The sequence below is a fragment of the Clarias gariepinus genome, chromosome 23 (assembly GCF_024256425.1).
Source record: "Clarias gariepinus isolate MV-2021 ecotype Netherlands chromosome 23, CGAR_prim_01v2, whole genome shotgun sequence".
Lineage (NCBI taxonomy): Eukaryota > Metazoa > Chordata > Actinopteri > Siluriformes > Clariidae > Clarias > Clarias gariepinus.
The window spans coordinates 13,265,730-13,288,142 of record NC_071122.1 but is presented as its reverse complement, the minus strand read 5'-3'; the positions used below and the strand labels follow the sequence as shown (position 1 = coordinate 13,288,142).

Below are 22,413 nucleotides of genomic sequence, written 5' to 3'. Positions count from 1 at the left end.
AAATACTGGCACCGAGTATGTTTCCTCACTGACTCGCTAAATAACTGGTTATAGCTGTTATAACACAACAGGAAGTAACTTGTGTCACAAACGTTCCACAAACCCCATCACATTACCTCATCACTGATTATTTTTCTATAACAACACACACACACACAGTCCTACCCCTAGGTGGTTTATTCTTTACATAATACATAAAACTGAGAGAGTGATGCAAAGAGATATAGAGAGACAGACAGAGAGAGAGAGAGAGAGATAGAGAGAGAGCGTTGTGGACAGAGGACTGAAAGTTCTGTAGATATAACGTAAGTGTTAACAGGAAGTAACTTGTCTCACAGGCGTTCCGCAACCTGCATCACAGCCTTTCGCTGCTTATTATTTTTTTACAGCACACACACATAAACACACAAACACACACACACATAAACACACACACACAAGTCCAATGGATGTACAAACATGTTTTTGGGAGGGGACAAGATAACAGAATATTCAGAGTATATCCAGTGGACACAGGAGGAAACATACAAAACACAACTCCCAAACTTGGTTTCATTCTAAGTTCCCATTTTCACAATTTTTGCTACAAATCAGTACAATTTCAAAAATCAAAGACATGGATAGTTGTATGCCTAGAACACAACTTAATTGGTTGTGTCAAGTTGACTAGGAATAATTCGTAACTTGTTAACAAAAACTACAGTTATTTTAAACATGCTCAAAGGAACGCCAAATCTTTCCTGTACAGTAAGAATATTTGTGGCCTTCCATATGCAAAAAGTATTTGGCTAAACCTGTATTAATATTGTATCCAAAAACATATACTTCAATATGGAGGTGGTCCCTCCTTTGCAGCTATAACAGCTTCCACTCGCAAGACTTTGGAGGTGCCCATTAATTCTGTAGAGCATTTATGAGGTCAGGCGCTGATGTTGGATGAGAAGGCCTGGCTCACAATCTCCAGTCCAGGTCGTCCCAAATGTGCTCAGTAGGGTTGAGGTCAGGGCTCTGTGTGTTCTTCCAGTCAAGTTTTTCCACAACGAACTCATCAAACCTTATCTTTATAGTCCTTTGTTTGTGCACTGGGGTACAGTCATGTTAAAACAGAAAAGGGTCTTCTTCAACCTGTTGACATAAAGTTGGAGGCATAGCAGGTTCAAACCCCACAACCACCAAGATGCCACTGTTGGGCCCTTGAGCAAGGCCCTTAACCCTCAACTGCTTAGATGTGTAATGAGATAAAAATGTAAGTCGCTCTGGATAAGAGCGTCTGCCAAATGTAAGTGATGAAGCATTAAGATTGCCCTCTACGATGGATAAAGAGCCTTTTGAAATGCATGAATTCAATAATAAACAGGTTTGGCGTGTTAATTATAGTTTCTATATAGTATAGGTAATCATAACCGGTCAAGGACTATGACAAGCTATGGTGTGCTACAAATCACCACAGCAGCAGAAACTAAACTAAACAGTCATGCCACACGTTTATAAAGGCATGGATATACGGCATGGAAATCCTGGATTTGGAAACCGTAGCGAATCACAGCAAAACAATTTAAAAGAGGATTTTGTTGTAAATATTACTGATGGTAATGGCAAACAAATGTAAAAATGATTGCATCAGTCGAATATTAGCACCAAGTCTGCATTTGAACTTTGATAAAACGGGCACTTTTGTAATGATACCCTTGATAGACTGAGTGGTGAATGTGTTGCATTCTAGAGAAGAGCCCATCTGCTATAGTGTAAGTGTTAACAGGAAGTAACACGTCTAGCAGGTTTTCCAGAATCATCACAACATCCTCACTTTACACACACACACACACACACACACACACACAAGGTGTGTTTTTTTTTTTTTTCATAAATATATAATAATTCCTTCTTTTAAGCATCTGTTGTCTGATGTAATATTTATTGATTATGTCCTTGCTTGTATTTTTTTTTTTTTTCCTGCAGCCTAGCCGACATTCTCAGCTGGGCCACAGTGTTAATACACCCCTTGCCCTGCCTCATGATTAAACTCCAAGAACCGCCCCTGTAGGGGTTGAAAGCTGGACCCAATCTGGCAACGCGCACACAAAGCTCTGCTCTCAGCATCAGCGCAGCGCCAGCACCTGCCGATCAAACCACAGCACTTCAGCTCCACACACCGACCGGGGAAGGCTTTTAACCGCCATCACGGACTGTAACCCGGCTCCCGGAGGCGGAGGAACACCGGTGTGGAGCTCCAGCAGCGAGGCGGAGAGACCAGACAGCAGAGAGCACGTGAAGCGCACGCACGCAGGTGAGCCTTTCATTTAATTAAACGCGCGCGCGCTTGGGAGCGAGAGAGAGAGAGAGAGAGAGAGAGTGTCTTTTTTAGCTTTCTCGAACTCAAACTCTCAAAAGAAAAAAGTTTGTGTATAATGAGCTCGTGTCTGTAAACACAACTTAAACAAAACTCACCTCTTTTATCTCGTATTATTTTACAATGTGTGGCATGTTACAGGTTTATAAACGTATTATTATTATTATACCTGGATGTGTTCAATACCTCAGGGGAAGGGTGCAAGTTTTAGGAGTGATTGTAGTTGGCTTGATGTTTGGTAGCACAAACAAAGCAAAGCATAAGTAAGTGAATTCTTTAACACTGCTGTGTCCATATACTTTTATATATATATATATATATATATATATATATATATATATTACTCCTGCACATTGCATTTCTCTTATGACTCAGCAGTTTACAGATTCACACCAAGGTTATAACCTGAAGTAAATCAGTAAGTGTGTTATCTGTACACCATCCAGATATGGAGTCACTGGAGGCGATCTATTAAATCCCGAATAGTTGATCGAAGCAAAGTAGTAAGTTACGGATATTGTTTACGGACACTGTGGTCACAGCGCTAAACCTTCTCTGTAAGTGACCTGAAGGTTGCAAGTTCAAATCCCAGAATGATCAGAAAGCCACTGTTGGGCCTTTGGCCAAGACCTTTAACCCCTCGGATTGCATCAAAGAGCACGCCAGAAAGGAAACGTAACTAAAGATAATGCACGAGCGGAACGCATGATGGCTCGATCGTTATTATCATATACATCAGATTTGCAAAGTAGACCCTTTTTTTTAAAAAAAAAACCCTACGTTTTCTTAGAGGGTATGGTTTAAAATTCAATTAGCTTTGTTACACTAAGACCAAAGTTTTGTTCTGTTTATTTGTTTACAAAGGATTTAGCTAGTGCTTTGTTTCTCTTTTTTTTTTCTTTGATGGTGATGAGGTGAAGTTTACTAATTTGTTTAATTTAGCTAACACGGCTAGTTTCAAAATCCCTTATGATTTGGTAAACCTTTTAAATGGTAAAAACATTTTAAACAGCTACCATTCTGCAGGTTTGTCTTTTTTATGAGATCGTTCATGCAGGATAAAAATAGGCGTATATGTAAAGGAATATTTTTTGTACGACTCGAGACCGTGTTCTTGTTCTTGCATAAAACGTGACTCACATTTACTGGCAAGGGTGAATTCTTTACCAATATCCTAGGACAGAAAGAGTGAGTGTTGCGTTCTTGCGCTGATGCCAATACTGGGGTGATTTATTTAATCTTAAATGTCATCGTAAATGACTTTTTTTAGGCACAAGGTTTGCAAAGGTCATCCTGAAATTATCGTCATTATGTTACACGTTATGTTATGTTCACATTAGAAGGATGAAGCAAGTTCTAATTTTAACACTGAGGGCAACATAAAATTGTTGTGAATCGATAATAAATTTGCGAGGTGCTTCATGTGAGCAGTGTGTGTGTGTTTGCTAGACTTCGCGTGCCCACCCATATATCCTTTTATCAGTTTCTGATAATGTGATATGATTTTGATTGTGGATGTAATAAAAGGCAATGAACATTGCAAATCACAGCAGAAACAAAGTCACTCTTGTGAAACACACTGACAATCAGGGACCATGACACTGTTTAAAGAAATTCTTCAAAGTTTGAATTGTGAAAGCAAACAAATGAAGCAGTAGTTCATGGCGGTAATATTATCAAAGGTCATTTCTTATATGGAAGTGGTCCTTGTTTTATCAGAATTAGTAAGTGCTTCAAATCAGATCCTAATTAATATTTAGAATATGATGATATTTTGAATATGACAATGCTTAAATAGTGAGTGTTAGTAATACAGTTGGCATAGATATCATAAGTACTCTAGGTATAGTTATCATAGATAAATAGATAGATAGATACTGTTGATAGAACTTTATTGTTATTGCATAATACAGAATACAGGTACTCAGCATGTGATGTAGTTTAACCTTTACTAGAAGTGCAAATAGTAGTGTAGCTCATCAGTGCCAATATTTGGATTATATATATATATATAACCTGTACTTTTAAGTTGCACAACTTATATATATATATAGTAAATGCAGTTATTATTATATAACATAGCTGGCGATGCGAAAAAAAAAAATATCTGTGAAAACATCTGTTATGTTTTGGGCAATAATACTGTGATTATTAATTTGTGTAAAAAAATAAAAAAAAAACATTTACCTAAATGATATTTTTGCCAAATAGTCTACACATAAGTACCAGCGATTTCTATGTGTTGTCATTTTTATCTTGTAAATTCAATTAATTTTAATGAATTTATGGGTTTATTGTTATGTTTATTGTTAGGTGTGTCTGTGTGTGTTGCGTGTGAAGAAAGTCACACCATGTGGAATGAGATGGTGTAGACTAAGACGTGTATTATAATTGACATGATGGATTAGAAGATGGACTTTGCTCGGCTGTTATAAACGAGCAGTCGAGGGATCGGTGTTTACATTCGGTCACATTCTAGTACAAACCTGGCACTGCAAACAAAGCTCGAGACGCTCGTGCCGCTTGCATCAGCAGATCGGACGAACTTTCTTTGAAATTTTGAATACACGTTGGTTAAATGGCAGTACGTGGGTGGTTGTGACTTGTCAAGTGTGGCTGGCCTTTGTTATAAATAAGAGTTTCGTTGCGGGGTTATAGTGCACACTTTTAAACAAGAAAGCCTTTTTTTTCCATCGTGAAAAAAAAGAAACAGCAATAAAAAAAGCAGAAAGGGGTATAATGTCCCGCCTTTACCGTAGTGTAGAGTGTAAACAGTACTGCACTAGTTCCTGATCCCAATAGTCCCGACTGTAACACACCTTACTCGACATATCATTGGACTGATATTCAGCTGATTAAGCGGATTTGACAGTTTTGATGCTATGCGTGGCCCGATAATTGGTTTTATACCTTGATACGTAGTGCACACAATATTATTATCATGACCTTCCACAATCCTGGCACTATCCCCGTGTTCTATATGGGAGGAGGCTGCCTATGTAGGTGCCTGTTTTTCACTTGTTTGTTGCGATACCGAGACGAGGTAAGCGCTGTTCAAAGGCGGCATCATTTGTTCAGCATTTAACAAAAATAATGGCAGACCGAGCTTTCATGCCGAATTTTCAGCTAAATCAACGCCCGGTGCAGACAGGCACAGGTAATGCTTTTCAGTACTGTGTTATAGTATTATCGTTGCCAGTTTTAGGCAGTTGTTTTGTTTTGTGTTATGAGTTTATTCTCGCCGCACAGGCTTCCTTAGGAGATCAATATGGTACAGTTCTGTGTTTCTAAATACATATTTAATTATAATTCTATACGCATTTAGAATTAGCATTTTCGAAAGCCTTGAAACCTTTCGAAATCTATGAAACCTAGATGAATCTGTCAACAAGGTGCAAGATAACCTTCCCTTTAAGCGTAGTTTTTTTTTGCACTAGCGTACAAAATATCAGATGTACCCTGTATTTTGGTTGGTTTGGCAGGACCGCCAAAAAAAAGCTTGAGCCGTTTCAGTAGTACTCTGCGTTCACTAGATGACTGTGCTATATCATGCCGTAATAAAATGGTATAGACTTCAGAGACCAAAATGATCTACTTGGCGAAGATTTGTACATTTTAAATGGGAGGACTTTTGCTCCTCTCAGCAATCTTGCCCTCAGACATGAATGTTTTTACCCTACAGTCTGCACTTGGCTGCTCGCTAGTGAAGTTAGGATGCAAGATTTTATTTAAATAACCAAATTAAGTTTCTAGGAAAAAAAGGATCAGCTGTTAAAACTAATATTTTTAACAATCTGAACTATATATATATATATATATATATATATATATATATATATATATATATATATATACAGTATATATGCCAGGTTTTCAAATAAAAGTTACACAACATCTGAAATGGAAGGTATAATAATGTTTTTATAGCATTGAACATATATATACGACAGTGGCAAAGCTTATTTTCTTGTTTTGTATTTAGTGTCAGCATATTTGTTATATGTACAGAAAAACTTGCATTTTTGTTATTTTAACAACCCTCATATGTGTAATAATAATTCCAGAAATAAACTGACAGAAAAATTTGCATTTGAAAAAAAAAAATAAATAAAAAAGAAATATATATATATATATATATAGAAAAAAATACTAGAAATATATATTTGCATTGAAGGAAGGAATTTAAAAAAATATATAAGGATTAACATAAATTCTCATTTTAGTTTAATTAAACCCGCTGGGAGGCTACAGTGTCGCAACTTGCTCGTAAAAAAAAGATTTTCGGATGAGCGCAGATGTGCACCTGTGGTGTGTGGTTTCCATTCAGTGTTTGAATTTTTCCTTTTTGGGTTTTGCTGCGAGATGCAGTTCGGAGATAGACATAAATATCAGTTGTGCGTAAATAAAAGATTATCGGTTGTGTGTTGTGCAGCCGCTTGTGGGGGATTAGTAGCTGTGTGTGTGTGTTTAAACATGTTATTCCATGCTGAGATTTGTAACACGTCTAACTTTTGGATGCATTTACTAAGTGGATTGCCTACGCACGCTGCATGTTTATGGTTTAATCATTATCTGAAATTTATAAAGCGCTTCATTCAGTGTGGGGTGAATGTACTTACTAATAAGCATGCATTTGTTAATTCATTAAATCTGCATGAGCAGAGATGAAAGAAGCGCTGTAAAAGTTTATCGACTTTTATCAAAACGACTTTATGATAGTGACCTGAACGCTTTGAGGCCGTGTTAATGCACATGCTTTCGCTTCAGTTTATTTGCTACAAGTGAGTTGATAGATAGTACTACATAAAACTATACACTTAGCCTTGTCTAGTTATGGGTGACACGAAGTAAAATATCATCAGCTCTATAATAATAATACTGTTAATAATACTGATCAAAACAAGAGATTAAAATAAATTATATAGAACCTTTTAGGATGCATATGGTAATGTAGCAATTTGTTACTTTCTCATCCTTTTACTTATACTTTATAATAATAAAGAGATGTGGGACCAATTGGGAAACTCTTTATATGGTGTATTTTTAAGTTTTTTGTGTTTTTTCACTATGTATAAAAAAAATTGTTTAGTTATATATCACAATATTTTTTTTGTGGCAATACATGTAATAACTCCGAAATCTTGGCATGTTCCTTAGACTTGTAACAATCAGGACATTTATGGAAACGCGACACTTACCGAATCACAGTACAAATCGAACCAGTGCATAGGTTCTCGTCTCTACCACTTTAACCTGTATTCAGGGTCGCGAGGGGGCCTGGAACCTATCCCAGGAGACTTCGTGCACGAGGCCGGGTACACTCTTGATGGGGCCAATTCATCACAGGCGCATAGGTATCGTGATAATATTGGATTGGGTGCTCCCTGATGATTCCCATTGCTAGTGTTTTTCTACTGTATATAAACTAAGAGCACTTTAAATTAAAGTGAAAAGACCCGTCGCACTGACGCGCTAACTGGAGGTTTATTTAATTTCCATTTAAATTGCCATGTCGGCAATTGCATGCCAAAATTAATCACATCATGGGCGAAATGTAGGCATAATTCATACAGTTCTTACCAAAACACACTGATAGACTAAATTACTAAAGTCCTGTATATGCTTGTATTGACTAAATCTTTGTTTGTAAATTAGACAGTAAAAGCATTGAAAGGAGGTTCAAAAATTGAAAGAGAGATGAAAAGACCCCCCCACACACACATCTATAACATGAAAATGTCGTATCCATAAAACAAGTTTATTCTAAATCATTTATTTCAGCATGTCTACACATTTTGCTTTTTATTTAAGTCTCTTTCGTGGTGTAAGTGTAACTCTTTCTGTAATTGTGTTTAGAATTTTTAAAAGCTGTTACCATTTAATAAAACGGCGGCAAGCGGCTCAGACTTTGTAACACAGCGTTGGTCAGTGACGGAAAAATTATATATATATATATATATATATATATATATATATATATATATATATGTATATGTGTGCGTGTGTGTGTGTGTGTGTGTGTGCTCATATGGAAGGCGGTATGTGTCGACAGGAAAGCTTCAGAAATAAAAATTCTGCATTTGGGGTTTCATGTCAAGTGAAACGGATCTATAATTACATTTAGAGCGTGTAAACTATTGAACCACTATTAAAATATAGGAATGAAGGTACTAAAATGTAGAACTATTATAATGAGCATATTATTATTTGTTGTTGCAACAACCGAAAACAACCACGTGATCATCTGTATCTGTGTATCTATATCTATATTTCTTTGCCTATGTGACCTATTCATACTGTACATCATACCCAGTACACACATCTTCAAATTTTTTTATTAGTCATGTGTTTGTATAGGTAAAAAAAAAAAAAATATATATATATATATATATATATATATATATATATATATATATATATATATATATATATATATATTATTGATTTATTTATTTATTTTCTTAAGGAGAACTGTCAAATTATGGTAAATAAGAAAATGTGTCATTTTAAGAATTGCAGGAACATCTGACGAAATTTTCCCAGATTGCAACACATAAATCTGATCAACTTTTCTGTGAAAGCATTCTGTAAGGGCATTCTTGTAATAATTTAAATAAAAAATGGAAGCATACAGGTACTGTGACAGTTTTTACCATATTTTTGTCTTCTAATTCATTTCTCACCACCATGGCTTTGCTTTCAATGGTTGTCTTGAATGGTAGGTATTTAGTGCACAATATAAAAAAAATATATATTTTACCTGTTTTATCCACAGAACCGTTTGTGGTCAAAATAAAAAAAAAATCTAATTAAAGGTTTAAATAAATGTCATACGTTTATACTACTAATCCCTGACCTTTAATAATTGCAGACGCTGTGTAAAAGGTGTTTGCCATGAAAACGCCCTGTTGGTTTCTCTTCTCTTTCATTGAAATAATTATCCTAATGAACTAATTGCTATGTCCTGAAAAGAGAAGTCTGTGAATGCACATCACACATGTTGGCAGTGTGGATTAAAAGTTTTGTACACTGTTAGAAAATATTTGATGTCACAAGCGTGAAAAAAGAAAAAAAAATCACAATTGTTTTGGGTATAAATATGAATTTTGTGTGATTTTTAAAAAAAAGTTATAACTCCACCTCCCACAATTTGGGCAAAATTGATAAATCAGCCTGTAGTTGTGTTTAAGGTTTAACCATTATTAATGATATGTTGGTTAAAATATTGTGCAAACTCATGCCTTGCTTGTGAACTTGTACTGAGTCAAACGGAAAGTGGTGGCATTAAATTAGATCGAGGAAAAAAAACACAAACCTTTTGTAATCACAAAGATTGTTGAAGACTATAAGAAACATTATAAGTGATACAAAAACTTGAGTTTACAGCATCGTCAGCCTCCTCCGCTGCCATTTTCTGTCTTACTTGAGTACATGAAAACAACTCTCAGGGTACAGTTACAGTACGTTTAACCATCACCTTAACCATCTCACATCTCTGGTACAAAAAACGTTCATGCATGTTGTAAATTTTGTTATGGTATTTCTGTGATGCACCACAGAGCTTACAATACAGTAAGCAACAGAGTTTTCTTAAGGATATAACATGCTGTTTGAAAGACATCCAAATCGCATGATGTCCTATTCCACAGAGCGTATCTCGGACGTAAAGTGACGCATACTGCTGGGGCAACTGCAGAAGATTGTAAAGATTCATTTCAGGGCTTAACCATTCCCTAAAAACCCTTTTAAAGACATTCAAGCACTCAAGCTAGGAGCTTTTGTGCACAGGAAGTATCTTCATATCGCTGATCACATGACCGAAAGGAGCTGCACAATTGGTTCATCACAACGAGACGGCTTTTGCTTGAAAATCATTGAGATTTGATGTGTGCAACAGTTATATTAGTTCTATAAAATGGCATTTAATTAGGTTGGAGGTAATCGAAATTCTTCATCTTGACAGCGATCCCAACGGGACCAGGAAAATACTTGACATGTTTGCTTGCCGAATAGTACATAAGGTTTCATAAGTGGATAAGATGCATTCTCAACAGCCTGACATTTGTACAGAATTGTCGGAAATGATAGTAAACATATTTGCCGGACTTAGGGAATGTCATCTGCATCATTCAGCAAGCTGACCTTTCTCAGAGTGTTTGGACAGGAACAGCATGGCCACATGGTTTTGGTCAGCACTGTAAATCCCCTGCTGAGTGTCCCTCCTTTTTCCTGTCCACCTCGAGGAACGAGGGAAGAGCCCTTCTCTGCTACGCTAGGTTTGAGGCCACTCTGACTCGCACAAGCCCCTTCCTCATCCGCTGAGGAAGCTGAGGAAGCGCGGGAACCCTCAGGAGAGGCATCAACCATTAACTCATTCCTATTAAAAGCAATTGGGGGAAAGTTCACGTCCTCAGATATTGTGCAAGACCAAATTCCCAAGGAGCTACAAAATAAAAACCGTGGTGTCCGACACACTCTCCAGAAATGCCGTTTGAGTTGGATCCGATTGAGAATGTCCAGGTAAATACAGTAATTGCTCAACCTCTGCCTCAGTTATGTCTTTTGTATCTACTGTGTTTTAAGGTTTTCTGCCAGGCTTTGGATTTGAGAGTATGAGATCATGATTACTCATTTGCTGGAAAGATGGAGGAGTTCCTACGTACTTATGTGTATATGTATGTGTGTGTGTGTGTGTGTGTGGCGTGTGGGGTGTGAAGATGCTTTGTGGTCAAGAAGTTGCCCAGGATCTTTTGCTTGAGTTGCAGTATACATATTTCCAATCAGCTGTTGTCTTAAATTTGTGAACAACAAGGGTGCAGGCCTGGCTGCTGACATTTTATTTCCTCTTAAAATTCTTTGTTTAAAATGTTTAACTGTAATGAGATTAGATTGATTCATTCTAGAGCCCTGACCAAGGTACCTGGATTGTATGGACATACTGTACTTTTGTGCTCAAAGATATTTTGACAAAATTACCCTCGAAAATGAAATAAAATGACATGATTGTATTATCCGGCTGGGTTTTAGCTCATTTTATAGTTAGCTTAAGATGTACTCTTAATTCCTATTCACAGATCCTGTTATTCTAAGTTACCTAATGATTGTTACATTATATAAGCGCTTTACAATATAGATTAGAATTGCAATACACATTATTATCCAAATAATGTAGTTTCTTAGTTGAAATGTTGAAGGCATGTTTCTCAGTCTGGCTGGAACTTATTACTTGCAAAAATACAAAAAACTGTTTATAATTTATATATATATATATATATATATATATATATATATATATATATATATATATATATATATAAGGATAGGTATAGGGATAGTGTGGCTACTGGTAATAAATGGAAACCTATTTAAGGGATTATATTTTAGGGTATTTGCACTTGCCTATCATGTATTTGGTTGTAATATATGGGATATTCACTCCAGCTGAAATACATTTTGTTTTTAAAAGTGCTTTGGTAAGTGCTCTTTGCATGATTCGACTCTCGAGCACTCTTATGTCAAGCAGTCAGCTCTTGAGCTAAATACCCAGGCCATAATCAGCTCAACATTGTGTATCAGAAAAACAGTATCTATTTCATTACAGGAGATTTGTAAATTCAAATGCAGAAGCAACACCAGAAAGAAAAAAAAAATAAATCTGACAAGCCATCTCGTGAAGCTACTATCGGTCATTATGACTGTCATGATCATAGGACGAGAGTTCAAGACCTTAGTGGTAACACTGAAAATGTCACAGTGCAGCGAAAGCAATTTGTTACGTCAGATTTACTATATAAAATTATCCTAAGGAAGAAGTGATCCGTCCAGCTTTCCGTAAAGAGAAGTGGAAAGCAGAAAAGCAGTGAGTGAAGCAACAGGAAGTCATCTGGCTAGCCGAATCACCTTACAGCACAACCACATGATGGTTAGCTGTCTGCACTTTTGCTGAGGCCATAAAGTGTAAAAAATCAAGTTCCTGTTCAATTTGGTAGAACCACAGAAATAGCCACTCATTTGCCCAGTTGGCAAAGTTGTCTTCAGTGATTGTCACAGAGAAACCCAGTTCAGTGTCTTGGGGATCAGCGCGTGAGTTTAGGGGTGAGTAAGACTTTTAGATCCTTATCTTAGACCGATTTTAGTTTTGCTTTATGCTGTTTTTCATGCTGAGTCGATACTATCACATAGAAGAAATCAGTGGAATGAACTTTCTAATACTATTAAATCATTTTAATAGCTAATAGTGAAGCGACACGACCCAACATTTGTGTTTTTGACCACACTGAATAATGTGACACTGTGTATCTACTGTTTCTCCATGTCCAACCTGGCTTTTTTAGTGAAATAGTTTCAAAATTAAATATTTTTAAGTTGCAGATCCCAGATAACTCTTTAAGGTATTATAATAGATAATAGATCTATTAAAGATATAAATAGATATAATAGATCATTAAATACCTGCAACTAAACGCAGTAAAATTTTGATTATTAAGCGAGTTTGACATTTTCATTGCTTTAAATTTTTTTTAGCTGAGTTTGTTCTTGTTTGCTTTGGTGTGCGTCAGTTCATTTTTCTCACAGGAATTTTTTTCAGTCTTTAACATTATTCTTTAAAAATACCTGTATGCGTGTAAATTTCGATGGCTTTGTATGATCTCTGTGCTGCACCCAGACGTTTTTCTTTTCATTACAGTATTCCAAATAACTCAATGTTGGAAAATAAAGACATTAAACACATGTCCCATAAAAGTCTTTATATTTATGAACTCATGCACACTTTATATCGTAATAAGACTCTATAATGAGAATTTGTGCTTTTTATTAAAGGCAGGTCTACCCTTTGGCTGTTGGATTCGTCTTAAGCCAATATTAGGCGATGTACTGTATTTGTATGACAAATAAGTCTGTGCTACAAATGTTTAAATTATAGTACGTAAAAGAGATCATTATATAAAATATTTTAGAATAAAAATAAAATAAAAGTTAATAATAAAAATCAAATTTATTTGATTTTCATATACTTTCATTATTAAATATACAATTGTTACTACTACTACCACTACTAATACAACTACTACTAATAATAATAATAATAACTAGATATAAAATATTTTGTAAAAAAGATGAGTATTTATTAATAAATTTTTTAAATAGTAAAGTAATATTAATTAAGATATATAAATAGAAAAATATGATTATTGTGATCAATTACCATGATTTTTTTTTCATTCTTTTTTTTTGTTGGGGGGGGGAACCTATTACTGCAATAAATCATTGTGTACTGTTGTATATTAAATACATCATCCCTCTTTTTCTGCCAAAAATCAAAGATGTGTTTGATCCTATGATTAAAGTGCCGTTTAATTATACCTAATTTATTTATCAGTACCTTTAAATCCATGAATGCACAAATATCATCATCCCTCGTTAGCCGCTCATAGATCTCACCATCCTCCTCGTCTTTTGAACCCAAGAGACATTTAACTTATCTTACTTACAGTACGTGTAACTGATATACTAAGAAAAAGTTTACAGAAAAGGAAAGTGCCTGTTTCCTGATTTGTTTTAACGTCAAACTCATCAGAAAGCAGCATTTAAGAGTCTAAAGCTACATCCTAATGCCTGATACATTTCAAAACTTGGAAGTAAGATGTTTCTATCCAGCAGTTCAGCATATCATGGTTTTGATTTTAAACGAAAAATTTAAAAGGGTTTAAAATGGGTTAGATGTGTGTGTAAAAATTGTCATTATTATTAAACAAACTGAATTGTAATTTTTTTTTTTTTTACCTAAAACTCCCCGTTTTAGGTAAAAAAAAAAAAATTACAATTTAGTTTGTTTAATAATAATGACAATTTTAAGACAATTTTAAGAGTAAGACTGAGAAACGCAAAACAGAATAGGAGGTTAAATTAAGAAATCTGCTTCAGGAGTTCCCCAGTGAGACGAGACATCTTTGACTAAGTCAGACCAGAAAAAAAATCAGTTCATGTATGCCATGCTAGACAAATCCATGCCAAACAGAATGTGGTTTTAAGTCTGTGTATTATAATATCTGCATCAAAGTTATAAATGTGTGCCTAGTAAGTTCAGTAGTAGCCGTGTGGGTGGCGTGACAGCTTTATTGTCTGGGTTCGGTCTCAAAGCGAGAGGGCATGGCAGAGACAACAGCATAGGGGAAGAGTTTTTGCCACTCACGCTGGCACTGATGTCAGGAAGTCACATTTCTCTTTCTGCAGCTCGCTATGACAAAGCCCCGAGGTCATGGCCTTTTCTGATGAAAGTGTTGCTGTGACAGCGGTACTCTATAATCGTAAGTCGCGTTCTGTGTTTTTCTGAGAAACCTCTCGTTTTTTTCTCTCTCTTTTTTTTCAAGGGCAGAGTGTGTTCAATAAGAGTCAGTGTGGAAAAAAAACACTTTGATTTGAACTCATGCGCACAATATGGGCACACAAAGGTGGCTACAAAGGTTTGAACCTCCATCTTATCCAGTCCCACCTACGACCTACCAACAAGCAGTACGCAAACAAAGAAAGCCGAGGAATAAATAAGCAAAATTAAAAAGGAAGTAATACCGAGCAAAATTCAACGTCTGCCGAAGAACCCAGACAAACACGTACACAAACAAAAGCCTATATGAATAAATGACCTCAATGAGCTCAATGTGAGAGGTCTCTCAGACAGAAAGGATTTCCACAGGCATATAACACCTATTCATATAATAATTACCCTTAAGCAAACACAAATAGAAATTCTTATCATTGTGATCTTATAATGTTCTCTGGGTCAGATCATGTGATGACAGCGCATATACTACAAGTGTATCACTTTGTCTATATCTAGTCACACGTGATCCAGAGAAAGTCCTTAGATTCCTATCAGTCTCAAACCATTCTGCGAGATAGAATTGCACAACATTTAAAACAAGCAATGAAGTTGTCGTTTAGCAGCATACAGTCTTCTGTGAGAATATTGGACGCGTTTTGCCGGGGTATCATTTGAGAAATTTCACCAGGAAAGACCGGTGTGCTTATCGTTCAACTAATGAATGTGTAGATGTTGCTGAATGTCGTCAGGCAGGTTCTTCTTCTTCTTCTTCATGTGCATTCTCGATTGCTTCTTTCCATGAGACACGGAGACATCTGTAATAAGTAGCATGATTCCCAGGCAGCTACGTGCTTTTACATGATCTCTCAAGTATGACGGTTTGGTAAGTGCATTTCTTTTTTTCTTTTTTTTTTTTACTGATTCGGGTTAGTGGACATTTGTCTGAGTCTCAAATCCATTCCAGAGTAGGTTTTTGTATTCTCTGTATTTAGTGCATGAAGGTAAATAAGTTGTCTATGCACTGTCTGTCTGTTGCCATTGTTTGGCAAGTACTTGGCTCTTAAAATCCCTTCATAATTACATTTATATTCGCTCATTCGAGCGAGTCAGGTGAATTCAGGCATATCCAGCTGCTAAAGAAGAGGTTCAGGATTGAAAAAGCAAGATTGACTTTTCATCACCTGAAATGAAGCAGTTGTAATATAATTGTTGGAAGAAAAGTGTAAGACACAAGTGAATGCACAAACTAAACACACACTAACAAAGGCATACTGTAGGAATCATGTGTTACTGTGAGCTGCTGTGACTCAACATTCGTACAAAGACTACACTCTTAAAGTGGTGCCAGTGTGTGGTTTCCTAAACAACATCTCTGTGGTATGTTACACAGCTAAATAATCATTTATCCAACACAAACAGTCCTTTCCCCGTGAACATTAATTTTTCAAAGTAATTCCTCATCTCTTTGTCAGACGTACTGCTCATGGCTGGTCGGAATTGGAGCTGGAGTAGTAAAAACTGATTTTACTAAAGATCAGAAACTCGCTTTCATTATTATAAAATTTATATCAAGGAGTCTGATACAGAAAAGGGCATAAATCTATTATTATTTTTTAACAAATAGCCAGTTCTTTAAACTGAAAAGCTGTGCCTGCCTTTGGGCAATTTTTTTTTATTCTACCCACACAAAAGTTACTTCTGTGTCCTTTGTTACTTCATGTAGTTTGTGCAACTTATGTCTGCGTAATCTTTTTCATTTTTTTTTTTTTTATTTTTACCCAAACCTGCCAATTCCTAACCATAAGCCAGCTTCTCCTGGTTTTTTGACATCTAGCAACATGAAGGATGAATGAACCAAAAGTTGGCCAACTGAACTGCTGCACATCCTGCTTTACAGGGAAAAAAACGATTAACGCATTTTGTATACACAAGCTCACAGATGCCCACAATTGCCGTTTTATATCTGAGTCACCTAGACTGGTTCATTTGGCCGTCTTTGGCTGAGTGTAAAATTCAATGTTTTTAATGTAAAAATAATGACAATCAACATAATAAGTGTCAGTTGTTATTTGATTAAATTGCTGTACAACAATCAGTATTTAGTATGAACTCCTTTATTTAAAAAAAAAAAAAAGAGTCCAAAAGATGTCCGCAGTACTCTGGTGTCACTTCCTCATGCCTGCTTGATTGCTGAAGATCTTGTATAGAAGATGGTTTCTTGACTCCTACTGCCTTCTTCACCAGTTTCCTACTGGGTGTAGGACTGGAGATGACCCAGGCCATGGTTCAGGTGGCTGAATATTTCATCACATATCCCGTTTTTCTTTAGGTTTACAGCCAGATAAACTAAAACTAATTAATAGAATCATCTGATTTGTGCACAACTATAATGCATTTTGTGTTAATACTTTTGGCACCCACTGTATGCATAGCTGTATGCAAGGCATTACCGGGATTCGAACTTACATTTTCCAGACAGCAGGCTGACACTGCTCTGGTAAGACACTAAGGGTGCAATGAGTTTGCTTTTGGTATTTAAAAAATTTCTGGCCGAGAAAGTGATCCAGCTCGTTCTTGTTTGTTTTACTGGCTAATGTGTTTTACGTGACCCCTTTTAATCAGTGTTGATGACATTGAAAAAAAAGTAGAGTTAAATAAATTAATATATTGGATTAAAAATTATTAGTAAACTGGTGCTAAAGTTAGGGAGGGATGTCAATGGATGGATAATGGGTGTGTTTAATAGGGTGTGTAAATCTATAGGCAAGAAAGGAAATCAGTTTTTAGTTTTAGAATACAGTCGCTGTTGGTGGTTTAACCGCCAAGTGAAAAAAAAAAAAAACACTTCTAGCCGTTTGTTAACAGCAAATAAGGTGATATGGATGGCAATTTTTTTTTAAAACAAATTTTATTTATTTATTTATTTATTTATTTGTGTAAAAAAAAATTGTCTGGTGTGAGGTATCCACAAATGATGCAATCAGGATACGGTGACATTAGCAATGCACATTAATAACACTATATACAAAGATGTGGGAGATTTACAACTTTGAAAACAAATGAAAAATTTTTTGTTACTCCTTCGCCTGCGCTTGGCCATTATGACTCTTAGGAAATATTAATGGAAAACATTACATTTCTGTTGCAATACCGTCCCTGTGGAAAGGATTTCACATCGCACTCTGTGAGCAACTCTTTTCCATAACTTTGTTGCATGAACAGAAGCAGAGCTCTCCATAGAAAATCGTCTCCGGCCTCACGCCCTTTTTTGAAGGACACTGCAGTATAAAACGTTAAACCATGCTGTATAGGAAGGTTAGTTTGCTTAGAGACCCTGGAACCACCATTATTGTAATTACTGGCTATTCTTCTTTCTCAATTCACACTATTGTCATTAGTTAGACCTCAGTCGGTTTGAGAGCTTTAATTTAACCGCTTTTCAAACATTTACGTATGAAACTTAAGTTTGGGATTAAGGAGACATGCAAAGCTGCAAGAAGGAAAAATGCTGTACTTTTGCCAATTCGAAAAAGAATTTGATAATGTTTTGTAGCATTTACTCATACTATTAAATTGATTTTCATCTTTTTTTATTGCCATTTGGACAGCAGAAGCATTGAACTTGGCAAGGTTTAGTCATTAACTATGTCTCCTAACCAGAAAATAAATGATACCATAAAAAACCAGCAGTACATGTTCATTTAGGAAAGGAGATTAGATTGCCTAATGAACATCACTCTGTTACTGTGTTGTTGTTGTTGTTGTTGTTTTTGGTGGGGGGATTGCTAGTACCCAGTTCATACAGACAGCAAAGAAGAAGCTACTGTAATAAGCATCCATGTATAAAATTTTATGCGTACATTGCACTTGATTTAATATCTCCAAGGATATTAAGAAAAGTTTTATTGCTTTTATGAGTGTTTCTCAAGACAGAGTTACTATCCACTCCTAAGCTACGCTAATCCACAGCAAAATTATTTACTGCACCAATGTGGAGCACCTTGTCTGTGTCTTGATCATGTCTTATTTGTTACGAGACAGACTTTCATTTCTTTAATTTCAAGCTTTTTTTTAAAAACTATTATGTACATACCGAAACAAGACAACAAAGCCTAGTCTCTAACTGCAAGATCAAACCAGGACGGAACAATGAATGTCTATTGACTTTATCAGTTGTTCAGATGAGCCGCATTTACTTTGTCTCGATTTGCTCATCGTGTTTTGTTATAGTCACTTCAACACCTACACAGTAAAGTCACATAACACGAGCTAAAACGGAATCTTTCTATTTAGACAAACCTTCTTGGAAAAACAGCAAACGGAGCGAATAAAACTTCATCATTTCTTTTATCTTTTTTCATAAATTTGCTCATCCGATGATAAGCCCGTGGTTTCCGCCAGAATGTGATGACTCTAAATATCACCACTGAGATTCACTGCAGATTGAGGGAAAGGGAGGCTGTGTGTCACCAAACCAAACATCTGACTCTGTATCTTCCCTGTTTTTCTCACTGGAGCAAAAGCCCTGTGAGGAACATGTTTACTGTTTACTACTTTGCAGAGTGGATACGTTAGGGACAGAAAGTCGTGCCGGGGCTAAGAAAAGACTGTTCCTATTGCCCAGCATTTCCAAAATAAGGGTCAGCAGAAGTGTGCCCAGGTGATTCTGTGGAGATTCCATTCATCCATTCGCATTCCATTAAGGTAAAAAGGGAAAAAATAAGTCGTTGAACAGAGGATGTTTGCAGCGTATAGGTATTTTGGGAACACCGCTGGGAACCATATCAACAATTTAGCTATTTTTGGAATATTGTAGAAATCCATGGGCACTGGTTGAGTCCAGCTTGACACCTGCCCTTTTTTCCCCCCAACTTCTTACACTTTTAGACTTGGAGTACGCTCTAAATTCAGAAGACTCTAAATATGTTTGCAGCGTATGGATATTTTTGGAACTTTGCTGGGAACCATGTCAAGAATTTAGCTATTTTTGGAATGTTAAGGAAATATACTGGGCACTGTTAGAGTCCGGTTTGACACCTGGTTTGTTTTCATTTTGCCCCACTTTCACACACTATACTACTTTGGGTAGCCTCTAAAATAAAATTCCCATGCAGATAAAATGTACTGAAAAAAACTTTTTTTTTGTGCTCAATTTTATCAATCCCTAGTGGAACACACAAATGCACAGCTATCTGTTTTTGAAAGCAGTTCTTACACAACAGCTGGCTTTCATTGTGTCGAATCTTGCGGATCGATATGGAGGGATCTGGGGCAATCCTCTTTTTTTCTTTTTTTTTTACTGAAAAGGAAATGCGAATGATGTCAGACTTCGGTTTATGTTCAGCGCTGTCCTCTTTACTGTAAGTGCACTCTGGGGTTCTGTATTCAGTGCGCTGCAGTAAAACAGATTTCATGGTAGCATAAACATGACCAGAGGCTTACAGTGCTCTTAGAGAACTTTTCTTAAAATGAGCAAAAATAATGTAGAAAAAGAATAACCTGCGGAATAAGTGATATTTTAAGCCACCAGTTACAAAACAGCCCCAAAGCATCAATGATTCACCCCGTATATTTTAAAGATGGGCTCGCAAATATACTATTCTTGTATGTGCATTTTGCATGACTTTATAAATTAATAAAATTCCTCACTCTCACTCACTGAGTATACCTCTTTATCCAGTATTTAGGGTCGCAGGGACCTGGAGTCTATCCCACAAGGCTTAGGGTACACCCATGGACTGGGTGCCAATCCATCACAGGGCATACACACATATAACCACACTCATACAAATTTTACATTTAGCAGATGCTCTTATCCAGAGCAACTTACATTTTTATTACATTGTTGCTCATTTTTATTACAGTGGCAACTTGGTGGTTCTGGGGTTTGAACCTGGGATTTTCCGAACCGTAGTCCAATGCCTTAACCACTGAGCTACCTCTGGCCGTGGCTCGTGGTAGAAACCCACCAAGAATAGGGAGAACATGCAAACTTCATGCACACAGAGGCCGGGAATCGAACCCGGACCCCAGAGGTGCAAGGCAACAGGGCTAAACACTACACCACCGTGCCACCTAATAAATTATTTTTTAAATATTTAAACTGAAATTAATGTATAATGAACAACTTTACATGAGGATTTCTCAGTTTACAAGCTGGACGATACCTTCAAGGCCTCAAAATATACATTCAGACATGTGACTAAGTCACATCTGAGACACAAAGAGTTTATAATCTCCTTTTTTCAGTTTATTGCATCGTATTCTGGATGCATATTCTATTTCAACCTCTGCAGGTAAATCATTATAGCTATAAATGTTGCTTCTCACAAGCTAAGCATACATGTACAGTAATGGTTCTTCTACGGAAAGTCTGCTATAAAACAGAACGTACGAACTGGCAGAAGAACTTGACCTAAGCATTACCCTAATTGTGATGTAAGAGAAGCTTTTAGAGGTCAGTGGAAATTTGGAGGAATATCATAACGAAGTACTTCTTTGCCTTTCTTTCTTATAGTTGTTTAAATCAAGTCTTTTTCTGATTTCAGTTCTAAAGTGCTGCCCCATTCACATACGCTGTCAACATTTTACAGAATAAACGCTGACCTCTCTCTCTCTCTCTCTCTCTCTCTCTCTCTCTCTCTCTCTCTCTCTCTGTCTTTCTACACTCCACACACAGTGTTAGACCAAGGCCCTCGGTTCTTGCGTCAGTGGCAGACCTCCGGGTGTTTTCATGAGCTGCGAGGCCACTTGGGAGAGCAACAATCATCTTAAGCAACTTAGCGCTCTTCTATTTTCTTCTTTATCTTCGAGGAGACATAGGGTTAAATGATGAGCTGATTCGAAATTATAAATGTAGTTATTTGGTTAGGAGAAAATATCATTTTTTTAAATCATGTTATCTCTTAACTAAGCTGTGATGAAAAGACTAGCTTCTTAGTACAGCTTGAACCAGTATTTCTTCACTCATACTACAGCATAACTGACCTTACTAGAGTAAAAAAAAAAAAAAGAACACATGATAACTAAGAGTTCAGCGACTGGGAATAATAAGTTAGTCGAGTTCTGTTGGTACGATTTGCCTTTTGCCTCATTGCCTTTTGCCTCATTCTAAATCTGTGTATGTGTCTCTTGGGTAGATATGGTGGACACACAGACGTTTTCCTGGCCCATGGGATTTGGCCTGAGCGTTTTGGACCTGGAGGGACTTGATGAAAGCTCACACTCTCCGGACATGAAGCCTTTGTCCACGATCAGTGACTATACCCCCCTCTCAGGCATGGAGTACGCACCCAGCCTGGGCCAGAGCGAGACGACGCACATGATGGATCTGACACACATGTACAGCTACAGAGCTCACGAGAACAACTACAGACTGCAAGAGAACAGCTATAGACCGCAGGAGAACAGCTATCGGTCACAAGAGAACAACTATAGACCACAGGAGAACAGTTATCGATCACAAGAGAACAGCTATAGACCACAAGAGAACAGCTATAGCACACAAGAGACCTGCTATAGAGCACAAGGAAGCAGCTACAGAGCACAAGAAAGCGGTTATAGAGCACAAGAAAGCGGTTATAGAGCACAAGAAAGCAGCTATAGATCACAAGAAAGCAGCTACAGATCACACGATATCAGCTATAGACCACAAGAGAGCAGCTACAGAACTCAGGAAGAGAACTACAAAGTACATGAAACCCAAAGTATGAAATGTCTTCTTTTTTTTCACGATACTGTT

The 22,413-nt window shown here is 36.7% G+C and overlaps 1 protein-coding gene across 5 annotated transcripts in view; it reads left to right on the top strand.

Annotated features, from left to right (window-relative positions):
• Positions 1 to 2,095: 2,095 nt before the first annotated feature.
• Positions 2,096 to 22,413, top strand: part of pparg (peroxisome proliferator-activated receptor gamma) — a 35,773-nt gene continuing 15,455 nt past the window's right edge. The window contains exons 1-2 of one of the 5 annotated variants that reach the window (XM_053483728.1): positions 2,096 to 2,287; positions 21,812 to 22,378. In XM_053483728.1, coding sequence (XP_053339703.1) covers positions 21,814 to 22,378 — 565 coding nt within the window. In that variant the 5' untranslated portion in view covers positions 2,096 to 2,287; positions 21,812 to 21,813. Of the gene's footprint in view, positions 2,288 to 5,420; positions 5,508 to 10,846; positions 10,871 to 12,197; positions 12,446 to 15,479; positions 15,556 to 21,811; positions 22,379 to 22,413 lie in introns of those variants that run through there. The other 4 variants (XM_053483724.1, XM_053483727.1, XM_053483725.1 and 1 more) reach the window with 4 other exon arrangements.